Below are 16388 nucleotides of genomic sequence, written 5' to 3' on the forward strand. Positions count from 1 at the left end.
AGGACTAAAGGGCGGGGCTGGGGCGGGGCCTCTTTCCAAGAGCGTGAGACAGGGCCAAGCCTCTTTATACCTCCCCGAGGCACTTGTTAGAACGCGGGGGCGGGGTATAGAGGTTCAGCCCCAACAGGCACTTGGGAAGAGGCCCCGCCCCCTCATCTAGCCCCGCCTCCTGTATCCTGGCAGACGCCGCAGGACAGGGATAGAAGCTCAACCCTGCCTCAGAGCTCGTAACTCTGCCCATCCCAGTCCTGGTCGCCCATTTGTGGCCCTGCCCACCTCCCCCTCCCAGTCCTGCATCTTGGACTAGGGGAGAGGCTCAGACCCACCGTCTTGAGCAGGAGCCATGCCCACCCATCTAAGCCACGCCCCCTTTCCAGTGGGCGCTGAGTAATATTTTTTCTGGAAAGGGGGCGGTAGGCCAAATAAGTTTGGGAACCACTGCTCTACATTGTAGAATTAAGCCAGTTTGACACCACTCAATGCCATGGAATCATGGGTCTTGTAATTTTATAAGGTCTTTAGCCTTCTCTGCTAATGAATGCTGATGCCTCACCAAACTACAACTTCTGTGCTTCCTTGGCAGTTGAAATGCTGTCAAACTGGATTAATTCTACAACGTAGATCAGTGGGTCCTAACTCTTTTTTGACCATTGACCACTTGACTAGGGACCACTTTGACCAGGGACTACTCTACAACATTAGTACCAAAAGAGTTATGAGTCAGTTTTTGGTCAACTTTTGATATACAGTAGTTTGGTTATTTGGGGTGCTGATTCAGAAAATTGCATTGGATAGACCACATCAGCTCTAGTTTCTGACACATATGCCATCCAGTAGTCGCCATCTGCTCACCCACAGAAAACCATAATCTAGAGCTGATGTGATCTATCCAATCCAATTTTCTGAATTAGCACCCCAAATAACCCCAGGAACAGGCCTAAAAACAAAGACAGCAAGAAAAAAATTGGTTGAACTGTGTTATTATCCATAGTAGTAACGGTGAGGCCACGGACCATATTTTAGTTCTTGTGGACCACTGTCGGTCTCTGGACCACAGATTGGGAACCACTGATTTCTCCATATCCTGTTTTCATGGAATCTAATCCCGAGAATAGATCAGGACAAAAAATGTTGCAGCTTTAAGAGAGACCTATAATTTTGAAAAGATATTTACATTCAAAGGCTTTGCTATAATCTATAAAACACAGGCTGATTTACCTCTGGAATTTTAAAAAATGTGCTCCATTATCCAACATGTCTTTGCATCAAGATATTAACAAATACTGTATACAGTAAAGTCTCACTTATCCAACATAAACGGGCCAGCAGAACATTGGGTAAGTGAATATGTTGGATAATAAGGTGAGATTAAGAAAAAGCCTATTAAACATCAAAATAGGTTATGATTTTACAAATTCAGCACCAAAACATCATGTTATACAACCAATTTGACAGAAAAAGTAGTTCATTACACATTAATGCTATGTAGTAATTACTGTATTTACGAATTTAGCACCAAAATATCACAATGCATTGAAAACATTGACTACAAAAATGCGTTGGATAATCCAGAACGTTGGATAAGTGAGACTCTACTGTATATATAAAAAGAGGGAGGGAGAATGTAAAAAGGAAAAAAAGTTATTTCATGGAACATCAGTTAAATAAAAGTGTGTATCTCATTAGGTAACATTGAGAGGACCATTTTAGGCAGCTTTATTTGTTAAATAGATCTAGAATCCCAATTAATTTGGGAGAAGGGGATTGATCAAATGTCCAATTCAGAAGTAGGAAGCATCATAATTGTGAAGTTTTGTGTGATATGATGTTGAGAGATGTCATATATGAATATGTATAAATGAATAAGTACAGTGAAGGACACAAAAAGGATGATTTTCATGGTGGAAAAGAGAGATAGGTTGCGGTGAGTTTTCCAGGCTGTATTTTCTACTGATGTTTTGCCCACATCTATGGCAGGCATCCTCAGGTTGCCTTTCATGTTCCTTGATTCGTGTTTGGGCAATGCTGCATTTGGTGGGCCCTATGTAGACTTGACCACAGCTGCATGGTATGCGGTAGACTTCTGGACACAGCATATTATTTGAGAACACTGGACCACTCTAACAACTACCATGTCGGACCACACAGAGAAGCCATTGAAATCCACAAGCATGTGGACAATTTCAATAGAAAGGAGAAAACCATGAAAACGAATAAACTCTGGCTACCATAATTGAAAAACTCTAAAATCAGGATAGTAAATAAAGAATAATACCCTAAAAACAGGGGAATTCCGGACAAGAATCAGTCAGGGCCAGCTAAAACCTCCCAACAAAGAATCCACCCAGGCAGGAAGCAGCCAGGCCTTGAAGCTGCAAGGCTATTCCATGCTAATCAAGTTTGCCAATTGCAACATTCACACTTGCCTCCAACAGACAATAGTTCTTTCTCCCACCCTGGACCTCCCAGATATATAAACCTCCCTTGCCTAGTTTCCAACAGACCTCACAACCTCTGAGAATGCCTGCCACAGAAGTGGGCAAAACGTCAGGAGAGAATGCTTCTGGAACATGGCCATACAGCCTGGAAAACTCACAGCAACCTAGGGATTCCAGCCATGAAAGCCTTCAACAACACATTTTTATGCAGCTTCATGCGTTAATTAGATCTAGAATCCCAATTAATTTGGGAGATACAGAAGTAGAAAGCAACACAATTGAAGAAAGAGTGAAGTTTTGTGTGATATGATGTTGAGGAATGTCATATATGAATATGTATGTATAATAAAAAAGGATGACTTTCATGGTGGAAAATGGAGACAGTTGTTTTTGCTTTTGAAGACAACTGTTGCAGCAACTCGCTTTTATTAAATATCAAATCTTCTCCTTTAAGGATCCTTCTTCATCCCAAACGCCCCAAATTCATTATGTTAAATTAATTAATTGATTCAAGATTGGATGAAGAAGGAACCTTAAAGGGGACGAGGGGAGGAAATGTTAAAAAGCTAGGATTGGGGAGAGAGGACAAGGCTGAGGGCGAGAAAGGCGAAGGGCGAAAGTGGCTGAAGCCCCCCTGCTCTCACTCTCTCAACTCAGCCCATTCTTCGCCTCTATGTAAGGGGACGTCTATAAACTAACAAGAAATTTGTGAGGGAGAAGGGTGCCGTGCGTGACGTCAGCAAATGATGATCGCAAGGGCGGCGGCTAGGAGAAAAAGAGCACGTTCCGTGAAAAGGGGGGAATTTTCCCTCCCTCCCTTGGCGGGGGTGCTCGGTGGGAGGGGTGGTCCGGGGCGAGGCAGGGAGCTTGGAGCGCGGAATGGAATTCTGGGAGGCGTGACGTGTCCCCTCCATGCCCCGCCCCCCGGCGCAAGCTATATAAAGGGCGCCGCTCGCCGCTTCGGTCTTTTTCGCTACGGGTTTGCCGCTGCTTCGGAGGTGAGTTGCAGCCACGTGTGGGGCGGAAAAGGGAGGGAGGGAGGGAGGAGGCTTGGGCCTAGACCCGGCCAGGCGCACGTGTTTCCAGCGGGGACAAAGGCCACCCGAGTGGGAATGTTGAAGCTTGATGGTAATGGTGGGGACACGCGTGTCAGCGCATATACACGTTATATGAGGCCAGGATTTCTCCCCGTGTTTGTAAGGGGGGGGGGGGTCGGAATGGAATGGGCCGCTGTTTTGGACGCCTGAGTGGGACTTGGGAGTGGCGGTGACACGCGTGTTAGCGCATATACACGTTACATGAGACCGGGATTCCCCCCGTGTATGTGAGGAGGGTCGGGAGGGAACGGGCCGCTGATTTCGACGCTTGAATGGGACTGTTGGTGTGTGGTGGTGGTGACACGCGTGTTAGCGCGTACACACGTTACGTGAGGCCAGGATTCCTCCCCGTATATGTGACCGAGTGAGGGGGTCGGGAGGGAACGGGGCTTGAGGAACGGAGAGCTTTTTCTGGAACGCATGTCTCACTTTTTCGAGTCGAGTTTCGCTAACATTTGTCTTGTATTACCTCGCTCTGCTTGTGTGAATATTAGGGCCTTTGTGTGTCTTCTATTCGGAGCCATTGCCGCCGCAGTACTTTCCTTCGCGCTGTTTCTCGATCTCTGTGAAGCCTTTTACCTTGTCTCTCGCTTTGCTGTGAGGAAAAAATGGCGGCGGCTGCCGCTGCCACAAAATGGAGGGCGCGCGGGCGGGGCGCGTGCCGGAGAGGAAGCGAGCCGGGCCCGGCCCTTGAGTGCGCATGCGCGGCTTCGCACACAAAGGGAGCCTCGAGCCGCCCTCCTCACTCAAGTTTTTTCCTTTCTCGGCCTTTTCCTCTTAACTGAGGGCTTCAAAAGAATTCTCGTGGCCACGACGACACGCTAAAGAAAGGCCTTGGTGAGAAAGAATTTTCGGGGGTGGGGGAGCTTGGGTTTCCGCCCCGCTGACGCAACGCCCCTCCTCCTCACTGCCGCCACCTTGGAGCGGGGGGTGGAGTTGAGCAACTCGAGGCAGGCTTCGGGCCTAGCTGGTTCAGGCCTACAGCTCAAACAGCACCTGCCCACGCTCCTTCCAGTGGAGGAATATTTTAATTGTGTCGAACAAACTGGAACAAGATAAAAGATAGACGGACATGGGAACTGGATAGCATGGGTAGGCTTGTCCAGTATAGCTTATAGCGTATAGAAACTGGCCTTTCAGGTATTTTGGATTTCAACTCCCACAATATCAGTCGTAGTCCAAAACACCTACAGAGCCAAAGTTTGCCCATGCCTGGTTTAGGCAATGAAGAGAAGAGAAATATGGCACAAACCCCATTAGACGGAATAATTAAAAGGAAAGTAGAAAAAGATAAAGGGGTTATTGTAATGGGTTATTGTACAAAAAATTAATCACTTTATCTTACACCTCAAAAACCACCATTATAGAGAATTGGAAACAAGAAAAAGGTTTTATGATAGCCAAAATACAGGCTACGATAGCCTGAGGATGGAGAGGCAATACAAAATGGGATTTGGAAACTTGGTGTTTTATCTCTCAGAATATGTACTCAATTACTTCGTTAACCAAAGGGAAAAAAGTGTGAGTAGTCATACAAAACAAGACTGGCATAGGACAAAATAGCTGGAGATGATAGTTATAGCACTTGAACCAGGCTTTCCACACAGTTAAATCAATGCAATGACATCATTTGGAATTACTGTTCCAGGAATGGAGGGGGGGAGAGGGTATGTATAATGGGAGATACACATCTAAGGAATATATAAAGCGCCATATAACGTAAAGTGACTTGAAATGTATATCAAGAATACTTGTATGACAAAAGTTTGTTAATTGAATGGAATGTATCAAAATAAGAAATAGAAAAAAATAGCATAATGATTAGTGGTCCCTGATTTAAATCGTATTTGTCTTTTATGCATTTTAATCTGCCCCCCCCCCCCCAAACAAAAGGTGTTTTGTCTGAAGTGGGCGAGAACCATCGTCATCTGCCAAAATGGGAAAGGAAAAGACCCACATCAACATTGTTGTCATTGGACATGTCGACTCTGGCAAGTCCACCACCACCGGCCACCTCATCTACAAATGTGGTGGGATCGACAAGAGGACCATTGAGAAATTTGAGAAGGAAGCTGCTGAGGTGGGTTTGGTTCCAGTAGAACATCAGAACAATGGAGTTTCAAATGATTATAATTTATTTCTGCTATTAAGGTTTTTTTTATTAAAATGTGATAACTATATCAAAAATGAAATGGAATAAAAATATGGATGAGAATGTATGGCTATATTGATATGGACCTGTGTAGTTTAAGGGGATTATTCTCTTGCTTTTGAGGAAAAATTACTCTAGAAAAATTATTTAATCTACCCTGGCCATTTAATGCAGCTATCTTTAAACTCTGGCCCCTTCTACACTGCCATATAATCTGGCTCAAAGCAGGTAATGGGAATTTTATATAGCAGCGTAGTAGGGGCCTGTGGCAGCCAGGCAACAAACACCCAGTTAAGTACACAAAGAGGAGGCTCTCAATACATAACAGTGGTTTGTGGTAATCACCAGGCCTCAGATTGTTTTCAGTAGTCAAAACTGCATTAAATGGTCAGTGTAGATGGCCTGACTTTATAGTTATAATCTCAGCTACAATTAAACTGATGTACTACATTTCCCAAGTTACTATGTATTCACTGAGTCTCTTCTGCTTGTATTTAAGGAGTTAATTTATTTGTTGTGGTAAATTGTAAATAATATCTAAAATGCATAATTCTTAAAAAACACATAAAACAGTCCTGCATAACCTGTGGCCCTCTGGGTGCTTTGGGGTCAGGTGCCAGATTTCCTGTTGAAGCGACAAGATGACTAGGGTTTCTGGTAGTTGGGAGTCCTAAAAATCTGGTGGGCTACAGGTTGTGCAGGCCTGGTTTAGTTTAGAATGGATGCTTAGCAGAATTCAGAAGTTAAATACCACAGAAAACGAATAGAAGAGCTAGTGAATGTGCCATGTAATTTTTTGGCTATTTGGCAGTTATATCTATGAACTTTGAAGCAGCTGTTAAGTAATTAAACAGTTTAGCACTGGATTAAGTGTCATTGTGTTAAGTAAGCAAAACAGATTTGGAATCTCACACTGCCTCTGCCAAATTGTGCTAAATATAGTAACTTGTGTATTACATTTCAGTGTGTTGATGCTTGCTGTGTCTTGACTAAGTTCTTTCTGTCAACAGTGTTAACTTACTGTTCTATAAGATGTGTTAATGTAATTGTTCCTTGTTTGAAAAATAGATGGGCAAAGGCTCCTTTAAGTATGCCTGGGTGTTGGACAAATTGAAGGCTGAACGTGAACGTGGTATCACTATTGACATTTCACTTTGGAAGTTTGAAACAAGCAAATACTATGTCACTATCATTGATGCTCCTGGACACAGAGACTTCATCAAGAACATGATTACTGGAACCTCCCAGGTAAGCAGATAATGCTATTTTGGGAATCTAGAATAAGATATGCCTGTGTTGAGAAAATAAATTCAATTTATTGTCTTTTCTCTACAGGCTGACTGTGCTGTCCTTATTGTTGCTGCTGGTGTTGGTGAATTTGAAGCAGGTATCTCCAAGAATGGGCAGACCCGTGAGCATGCCCTTCTGGCTTATACTCTGGGTGTGAAACAGCTTATTGTTGGTGTCAACAAGATGGATTCTACTGAACCACCTTACAGCCAGAAGAGATATGAGGAAATCGTCAAAGAAGTTAGCACATACATCAAGAAAATTGGCTACAACCCAGATACAGTTGCTTTCGTGCCCATTTCTGGCTGGAATGGAGACAACATGTTGGAGCCCAGTTCTAATGTAAGTGATTACTGATTAAGATTGACAAAGCAATTTTTGTTATGCTTGAGATTTATGGAAGTAATAAAGTTTTGAACTTTGGTTAACAGATGTGATATAAGGGGGGATATGAGAAACTGAATTCTTAAGACTGAATGAAGACTCAAAATCTGAATTACCATTTGGATTTCCAACATGAAGCTCTTAACAGAAATGGTTGCTCTGTTAGGTGAAAAAATGCATAATAGATTATTTCTTTGCAGATGCCCTGGTTCAAGGGTTGGAAAGTGACCCGTAAGGATGGCAGTGCCAGTGGAACTACACTGTTGGAAGCCTTGGATTCTATCTTGCCACCAACCCGTCCCACTGACAAACCCCTGCGCCTCCCACTTCAGGATGTCTACAAAATTGGTGGTATGTATCACAACAAACTTGCAATAAGTCTTTGTGAAGAAAGACCTTCATTGTGCACATGGTTTCTACATTGCCTAGCTTTCTGGTTACAAGATGTAAAAAAGGTTTTCATCTTCATCTTAAATCTCTTCATCTTAAATCCAGGGCCCTTACTGCCTGCCTGAAACTAAGACTGTTGTCCCTCTCTGCCTAATGCTGATTCTGCTGTTGCCTTCATTAGGGATTGGGACTGTTCCTGTTGGTCGTGTGGAAACTGGCATCCTGAAGCCAGGCATGGTGGTCACCTTTGCACCAGTCAACGTGACAACTGAAGTGAAATCTGTGGAGATGCATCACGAGGCTCTGAGCGAAGCTTTTCCTGGTGACAATGTTGGCTTCAACGTGAAGAACGTGTCCGTTAAAGATGTCCGTCGTGGGAATGTCGCAGGTGACAGCAAAAACGATCCCCCGATGGAAGCTGCTGGGTTCACAGCACAGGTAATTTGTAGAAAGTGTTGTGTTGGAATTTCTGTAAGTGGTGTGTGGACACCTTAAATAGTAAGAATGCTGATTAATGGTCTTTAACAATTCTGCAGGTTATCATTCTGAACCACCCTGGCCAGATCAGTGCTGGCTATGCCCCTGTGCTTGATTGCCACACTGCCCATATTGCCTGCAAATTTGCTGAGTTGAAGGAGAAGATTGACCGTCGTTCTGGTAAGAAACTGGAAGATGGTCCCAAATTCCTCAAATCCGGAGATGCTGCCATTGTTGACATGATTCCAGGCAAGCCTATGTGCGTTGAGAGCTTCTCCGACTATCCTCCTCTGGGTAAGTAGTCCTTTTGTTGAGACAGTTTTCATGTACTACGTAAATTGAGATAGCCCAGATGTTAAGGTTATAGCTGTTGAGAATATGGCTTGTACAGATAGCCATTGCTATTTTGCTGCATTTCCTTGTTTGGAGTTAAGATAAATTGTCCTGGCCAGACATTTGTATAACAAGACTACTGTCCTGTGATGTCTTTCCTCAGAAAGGGCTAGCAGAGTTAATGCAAAGATGTTACTGGAAGGGGCAGAGACTAGGAAAGGGGAGGCCTGGTCCATTTAATCTTACGATGAGTGGCACATTTAAGAGGATGGCTTACAATTCTAAATATGTAAAAGTTCTTGATTAGTTGTTAGGACTGTCCTTTTATGCACCCAGTATAGAAATAATTCACTGACAAAAGCTGGTTTCCTTGTTAATGGCAGCACTAAATAGGAATATTATCAAGATTTGATTGTACAGAAATAAGGCAGATGTGTGGCTTTATAATCTTTTGGAATTGCTCTTCACTGTTTTTGTTAACTTCCAGGTCGTTTTGCTGTGCGTGATATGAGGCAAACTGTTGCTGTTGGTGTCATCAAGGCAGTTGACAAGAAAGCGGCTGGTGCTGGCAAGGTCACGAAGTCTGCCCAGAAGGCGCAGAAGGCTAAATGAAACTTCTGTCCCGCTGCCACCTCCGTCTTAATCAGTGGTGGAAATATGGTCTCAGAACTGTTTGTCTCAATTGGCCATTTAAGTTTAATAGTCAAGGACTGGTTAATGATTACAATGCATCGTAAAAGCTTCAGAAGGAAAGGAATGTTTGTGGACCATTTGTTTCGTGGCAGTTTAAGTTATTAGTTTTTAAAATCAGTAAACTTTTTTAAATGGAAACAACTTGACCAAAATCTGTCACAAATTTTGAGACCATTAAAACAAAAGTTTAATGCAAAGTGTCTGTGTTCTTTGGGGCTAATAGTTTGAGGTTAATAAATTCTGTGTATGCAAAAGCTGTGGGGGGGGGGGGGAGATAAAGACCAGACTTTCATAATATTTCCAAAGGTATTACAGCATAGAAGTTAATGACCAAAATCATGCTGACAGAATTGTTCAGTGATCAAGAAGACAGCTTGGTCTAATTCAGAGTAGTGCATCACATGCTTAAACAATGACTTCTGAAATGCAGATTTGGCATCTCCCATTTTCCATATTTAAAGAAGAAATCCCTTTAGTTAACAGCTTCTTTCAAGCTACTAGTATATGTGTCTTTGAAAGTTTTACTCTTTCACTAAAATATTGTGTTTTTAATCTGCAGTTTGTCACAAATTGCAGGGTGTTTTGATTTTCATAGGGTATGTCATAAGCTCTAGCTAGTGCTTCACTTTGGATTAACAATTAGGGAATCACACAGGTTTCCTGAATAATGTGTTGCTGCTAATGGAGGTTACGAGAGTTGAGCTATTCTTTGGATTGAGTTTTCTTTAATTTCAGGCAGGCCTGTTAAAATAACTATTCCAGATGAGATCATATGTGTATTAGCAAGAGAACAGTATGTGCCCCTACTCTTAGTAATCCCTTATATAAAAGTCATTATATTGAGAACAACATGGGCAACACCGGCAACATTCAGACTGCCAAGTGCTGTGCCAAAAGATGCTTAAGTGTTTTATAAGGTAAATGGGATCAGATTTCAGACCTTACTAAAAGCAGGGATATGGTGATCCAAGTCTGTAGCAGCAAGTTTGAATTGTGATTTCTGTGGGTTTGGTGTAGTAAAAGAATGTTAATTTTAACAATAAGCACTGTAGGAATACTCACACATTTTACAGTCATGGAGTATGACATGGAAATTGGCAAGCTTTGGGTTTCAAACTATATTTGGGTCCTCTTTGGCCATTTGGGATACAATTTCTGCTCAAATGCTGAAATGAGTAATTCTAAACGATGTTGTCACTCTTGAACACTTGAAAAACTATTCAAGACAGGGAAGTTAAACATGCCTCACTAGTGAAATGAGAGACTAAAAGGTATCTGGACTGTTCTTAAAGTATGCATTTTTGGTGAAGGATTTTATTTGAAGGTGCAATACAAGAAGTAATTTTTTTTGAAGTTACTGAGAAATATATTAATACTTTTGGTAGTATAACAGGCTAGCTGATAAAAACACTTCGCTGGAGCTTTGACCATTCAATTTGGTAATAGTTCTGGGTTTTTCTTTGGAACAGATTGGTATTCTGACAGCAATACAATAGCTGTCTTTTCAGATATTCCCATATTCATTTGCTTAGCCTTAAGTTAGCAGCTAAATGGGTTTGTCTTATGTCCTGTTGCCTTTCTTTACACTCACAACCTTTCATTGAAATGGGCCTTTTTCCTACTTGGATGAAGATGGAGAAATAGGAAGCTAGTATCACTGAAGCCTAGCAACTGCTCTGTCCATACGTTTCAGAGCACACTTAGTAACTTTTGTGTAGACCAGCTGTAGAAATTGGAAATACTATGGAACCAAAGGCTGCTTGAGCCTCAACATTTTTAATCGCAAAGTGTTACAAACATCGCATTGAAGTTGGGGCTAATAAAGAAATACAGTTGGCTTTTTAAAGTGTTGCCTTAGAGAAGGTGACTTGTAAGGGGACTGCCTGTTCAAATACTGCCTTTTATTAAACCTTAATCACATCACCATTTTGATACTTGGTAATTCAGTTTAGTAGATTAGTTTTGCTTTCCAATGCATATGTGATAGCATAACTGTTGAGTTAATGGGAAGAAATACTAAATTTTGTAAGCTGAAACACTTGGACTTTAGTTTACCTTCAATAAATTCAGTCTAGAACTACTTGACGTCTGGCTCTTTTATTCTCTAGGTAGGATAGTGTGTAGAGCAGTATTATACATTTCAGAATGTACTCCTGGATTGGTATTTCAAATAGTTGGCGTTTAGTGACTTGTGAAGAGTTCAGACTTAGTGGAGTCATGATTCGTAGTTTTGGTCCAGTTTGCAAAGGAAATTGAATATTGCTGCTAAAGAGGTGTCATATGCCAAAATTCGAGTATTTATGTTGTCAAAGTTCTTTCAAAGATCTTTACATGCACTGCTGATTTGTAATATATATTTAATACCCCTTTTGAAGGGAAAATGATCCTAATAAGATTTTGAGAAAACCCCTTTAAGGTTGACAGTGTAAGCATGCATGTTGGCTTCCATTGAATAGGTGGTGAGTCAACTCCAGATTACCTGTCCCAACATTAAAAAAAGTACTACATTGGTTCTTCTAGAGCAGGGGCCAGTTCATGGTCCCTCAGACTGTTGGAGAGCCGGACTATAGTTTTTTTTAAAAAAGAACAAATTCCTATGCACACTGCACATACCTTATTTTGAATTAAAAAAAACAACAGGAACAAATACAGCCTCAATGTTGTTGATAATATAATATAGAGGGTTGGAAGAGACCCCTTGGGCCATTTAGTCTAACCCCCCTTCTGCCTTTGTGCACCAAAAGCACTAGCAAAGCACCCCTTAATAATTAATAATTAATTAAATAATTAAAATACCATTATAAACGAGCAAAACTTTGGAAGGCGAGCACCGAGCAAGGAAGGAGGTGGGAAAAGTGCATGCCATGTGAGAGGAGGCAGTGTGTCTCCCTCACCCGGTGTGCGCCTTTCACGGTGGTGGTGGTGGGGGGGAGGTGCACACGTTCCCTCTTTTGCACCACACACGCCTTCCTCAACAGAGGAGGAAGGAGCCCCCACTGCCGGGGCCGGATAATTTATTTATTTCCAGTATTTCTACCCCGCCCTTCTCCCCTGGGGGACTCAGGGCAGCTTACAAATTGGCAACACAGGATAAATGGCTTTGATAGGCTGCATGTGGCCCCCAGGCTGTAGTTTGGGGACCCCTGTTCAAGAACGGGTTCTCAATCTGGGTTCCCAGTTTTTGGCCTACACCTCCCAGAAACCCCAGCCAGTTTACCAGCTGTTAGGATTTCTGGGTGTTGAAGGCCTAAAGCATTTGGGGAACCCAGGTTGAGAACCACTTCTAGAGCTATCTAGAAGAAATACATTTCCTTCCATAAAGTACCAGTTTCACATGATGGTTAATAGTGATATCTCAAAGATATATTGTGCAGGTAGGCACAGTTCTGAACACTCAGATGAGTTCTTCAACTTTTAGACAGTTGTCCCATGAGTAATACAGAGATACCCCAAAGCCTTCGATCTGGTCATGTTAATAGAAGAAAGAGGACAAACCAATCTGAAGTTAGAATTTGTGAGCCTGTAAGGTAAAGATAAAGGTTTCCCCTGACGTTCAGTCATGTCTGATTCTGGGGGTTGGTGCTCATCTCCATTTCTAAGCCGAAGAGGCAGCGTCCGTAAACACCTCCAAGGTCATATGGCCAGCATGACTGCATGGAGCACCGTTACTTTCCCGCCGGAGGGGTACCTATTGATCTACTCACATTGGCATGTTTTCGAACTGCTAGGTTGGCAGGAGCTGGAGCTAACAGCGGCTGCTCACGCCACTCCCGGGGTTTGAACCTGTGACCTTTTGGTCTGCAAGTTCAGCATCTCAGTTCTTTAACACACTTTGCCACCAGGGCTCCTGTGAGCCTGTGCTGAATACTAATTGATGGCAGAAATAAGAAGAGCTTCCCTTAGCCCTCAGGTGTTATGGGGCAAAAAGAAGAGCAAAGCAAATGATGTGATTTTGGTGCCTCTGTTTTGACCTGCATTGCAGGCAGGGGAAGCCTAAACACAAAGTTTATTGCAGAGGACATGCCATTGGATAATATCCAATTGATATATGCAAGTTAACACAAATTCAGGTTAAAAATACTCCCTTTCCCAATCACGTCTCTTGAATGGCTGACTGCTCCACAATTGCATGCAGAGGACACAATAGCTTTAAGGTTGTTTGGCTTGCAGAACTGACTATTCAGTTTTGAGTCTGTGGGTCAAACAATCTTGTCAGATTTTTCACCTTAAAAGTACAATTATCGCCTAGAGCACTTGTTCCCATCCTTTGGTCCTCCAAGTGTTTTGGACTTCAGCTCCCACAATTCCTAACAACTGGTAAGATGGCTGAGATTTCTGGGAGTCCAAAACACTTGGAGGACCAAAGGTTGGAAATTACTGGCCTAGGGGAAGCTCTGCAGTTTTTAAAATAGAATAATTGCCTAATTTTTTAATTGTGTCAGAAGTGACGAGAACATACTTCTGGTAAGAGAGAATTGGCTGTCCACAGAGACGCTGCCCAGGGGCCCCTCAGATTATAACTGTTGGGAGGCTTCTCTGATGTCCCTGCAAGCTAGAGCTGACTGACAGGAGCTCACCGGCAACCTTAGGAGCTCACTGGCAACCTTCAGGTCAGCAGTCCAGCTGGCACAAGGGTTTAACCCATTGCACTACCATGGCTTTTACATCATTGAATTTACAAGTTTACAATGCAGCTCTTACAATAAATTCAACTTACGGTACGTTATACTTAACAAAAACAAAATTAAAAATATCAAAGGAAGTAGGAAAAAGGAGTATGCAGTGTAAATCAAAGGGAAATATTTGAGACATATACTAGATATAATCTGTGGTGGCTGTGCTTCTCAAAGTGGTGGGACCTGGACTAATCCTTTTCTCTTAGACCAGTGGTTCCCAACCTGTGGGCCACAAGACCTAAAATAAGGTTTGCAAGACATGTGAAATTATTTTATTTATTTATTTATTTATTTACAGCTTTTATATTCCGCCCTTTTCACCCCGAAGGGGACTCAGAGCGGATCACATTGCACACATAAAGGCAAACATTCAATGCCATGACAGAGAACAGAGACAGAGACAAGACGCAGGCACCGGGCTGGCCTCGAACTCATGACCTCTTGGTCAGAGTGATTTGTTGATTTGTTGCAGCTGGCTTGCTTTCCAGCCTGCGCCACAGCCCGGTCCTTATTATTAAATATGATTTTCTGTGGGTGAGCAGATGGCGATTACTGGATGGCATATGTTCTGTATCCGAAACTAGAGCCTATGTGGTTTATCCAATGCAATTTTCTGAATTGGCACCCCAAATAACCCAAGGGAATCTAAAGTTGACCAAAAACTGATTTGTAACCCTTTAGATTCTAATGTTGGAGAGTAATCCCTGGGCAAAGTTTTCCCTGGTCAAAAAAACGTTGGGAACCACTATCTTAGACTGATTGGTGGTCCCTGGCAAGTTTCCAAGAGAGAAAAGCAAAGGGAAGGAGGGAGAGACCTGCCAGTGAGTACAATGCCAGTCCTTGGTACACTGGACTCAGAAGAAGCACAAGCAGTACTGAATTACAGCACCGACTAGAAGAGAGAAGTCAGGATTCAGCCATCCTTTAGCTGTGAGAGCAGTGCTGCCCAACCCCTTGAAGCCATATATGCTTTTGCAGCACCATCTTGTGGCTGTTAGGTAGCTTGGTATTACCTTGAGATTTTCAACTGGATCTGCAAGACTGACTAGCAATTGGGTTAGAACAGGGGTCCTCAAACTTTTGAAGCAGAGGGCCGGTCCACAATCCTTCAGACTGTTGAGGGGCCAAATTATCATTTGAAAAAAAATTCCTATGCACACACTGCACATGTCTTATTTTTTGTAGTGCAAAACAGCAGCAACAACAATGAAAGAACAATACAATATTTTAAAACAAAAACAATTTTAACCAACATAAACCTATCAGGATTTCAATGGAAAGTGTGGGCCTGCTTCTGGCCAATGAGATAGTCAAGTTAATTAGGATTGTTGTTGTGTGCCTTCAAGTCATTTCAGACTTTGGCTGACCCTAAGTCTAAAATTAATTATTTATTTATTGCATTTATTTACTACATTTATATCCCACCCTTCTCACCCCAAAGGGGACTCAGAGCAGCTGTATGTACATACAATATATTATATTATCATATCCAAACCATTCCCACTAAAACAATAAGTTATAACCTTAATACGTCATGAGTTCATAATTCATACAAAGAGACTTCACAAAATAGCTTGCAGAAAATTGAAGCTTGAAATGTATTGCAGAAAGTCCAAAGTCCCCCCCCCCCCCAAAAAAAAAGGTTTGGTGGTCTCTACTGAGCTCAAGATGGGGTTCTGCAGCACGGGAATCGAAGCTGGCCCTTGGTCCTTGGAGAACTGTAACTCCTTCCCAGGGCTGGAGCCCAGTTGTTGAATTGCCCCTGGTTGAGACGGCTGCTGGGGCACATTTCATCCTTTCTAGCCCAATTTGGCACCCAGGAACTGCGGAACTCCCTGCAGCTTGTCAGATCAGCTCAAAGGGAGGGGTTTGGGGTGCCCTCGATAACACTACCACCGCCAAGAGGCTGCACTAGGAAGTGCTATGATACTCCACCTTGTTTATGAGAAGCTTCCCACCGGAGTGGAAATCACACTCAACTCCTGGAGCATTTCCATCAGTGTTGCCTCAGAAAAATCCTGCAAATCTCTTGGGAAGACAGGCAGACAAATGTCATTATGCTGGAAGAAGCAAAGACCACCAGCACTGAAGCGATGCTCCTGCTGGACTGGCCACCTTGTCCGATCACCATCTTCCAAAGGAGTTACTCTACTCCCAAATCAAGAACGGAAAAAGGAATTTTGGTGGGCAAGAAAAGAGATTTAAAGGCAACCTTAAAAACTTTGGCAAAGACACTGAGAACTGGGAAGCCCTGGCCCTTGAGCACTCTAACTGGAGGCCAGCTGTGACCAGCAGTGCTGCGGAGTTCAAAGAGGCACGAATGGAGGGCTTAAGGGAGAAACGTGCCAAAAGGAAGGAGCGTCAAGCCAACCCTGACCAGGACCGCCTTCCGTCTGGACACCAATGTCCTCACTGCGGTATAACATGCAGATCAAGAATAGGTATCTTCAGCCACCTA

The 16388-nt window shown here is 42.9% G+C and overlaps 1 protein-coding gene and 1 long non-coding RNA gene across 2 annotated transcripts in view; one reads left to right on the forward strand and one right to left on the reverse strand.

Moving 5' to 3' along the window:
* Nucleotides 1–4702, reverse strand: part of LOC134295698 (uncharacterized) — a 24601-nt gene extending 19899 nt beyond the window's left edge. The window contains exon 1 of the long non-coding RNA XR_010002328.1: nucleotides 4005–4702. This is a non-coding gene — a long non-coding RNA (uncharacterized LOC134295698). The remainder of the gene's footprint in view (nucleotides 1–4004) is intronic.
* Nucleotides 3287–9451, forward strand: eef1a1 (eukaryotic translation elongation factor 1 alpha 1). Its single transcript, XM_003226053.4, has 8 exons — nucleotides 3287–3436; nucleotides 5429–5615; nucleotides 6756–6935; nucleotides 7023–7319; nucleotides 7562–7712; nucleotides 7933–8189; nucleotides 8288–8522; nucleotides 9049–9451. Exons 2-8 carry the CDS (start codon nucleotides 5472–5474, stop codon nucleotides 9171–9173), a joined length of 1389 nt encoding a protein of 462 aa, XP_003226101.1. The 5' UTR covers nucleotides 3287–3436; nucleotides 5429–5471; the 3' UTR covers nucleotides 9174–9451.
* The last annotated feature ends 6937 nt before the right edge of the window (nucleotides 9452–16388 follow it).

The sequence above is a fragment of the Anolis carolinensis genome, chromosome 1 (assembly GCF_035594765.1).
Source record: "Anolis carolinensis isolate JA03-04 chromosome 1, rAnoCar3.1.pri, whole genome shotgun sequence".
NCBI classification, from domain to species: Eukaryota; Metazoa; Chordata; class Lepidosauria; order Squamata; family Dactyloidae; genus Anolis; species Anolis carolinensis.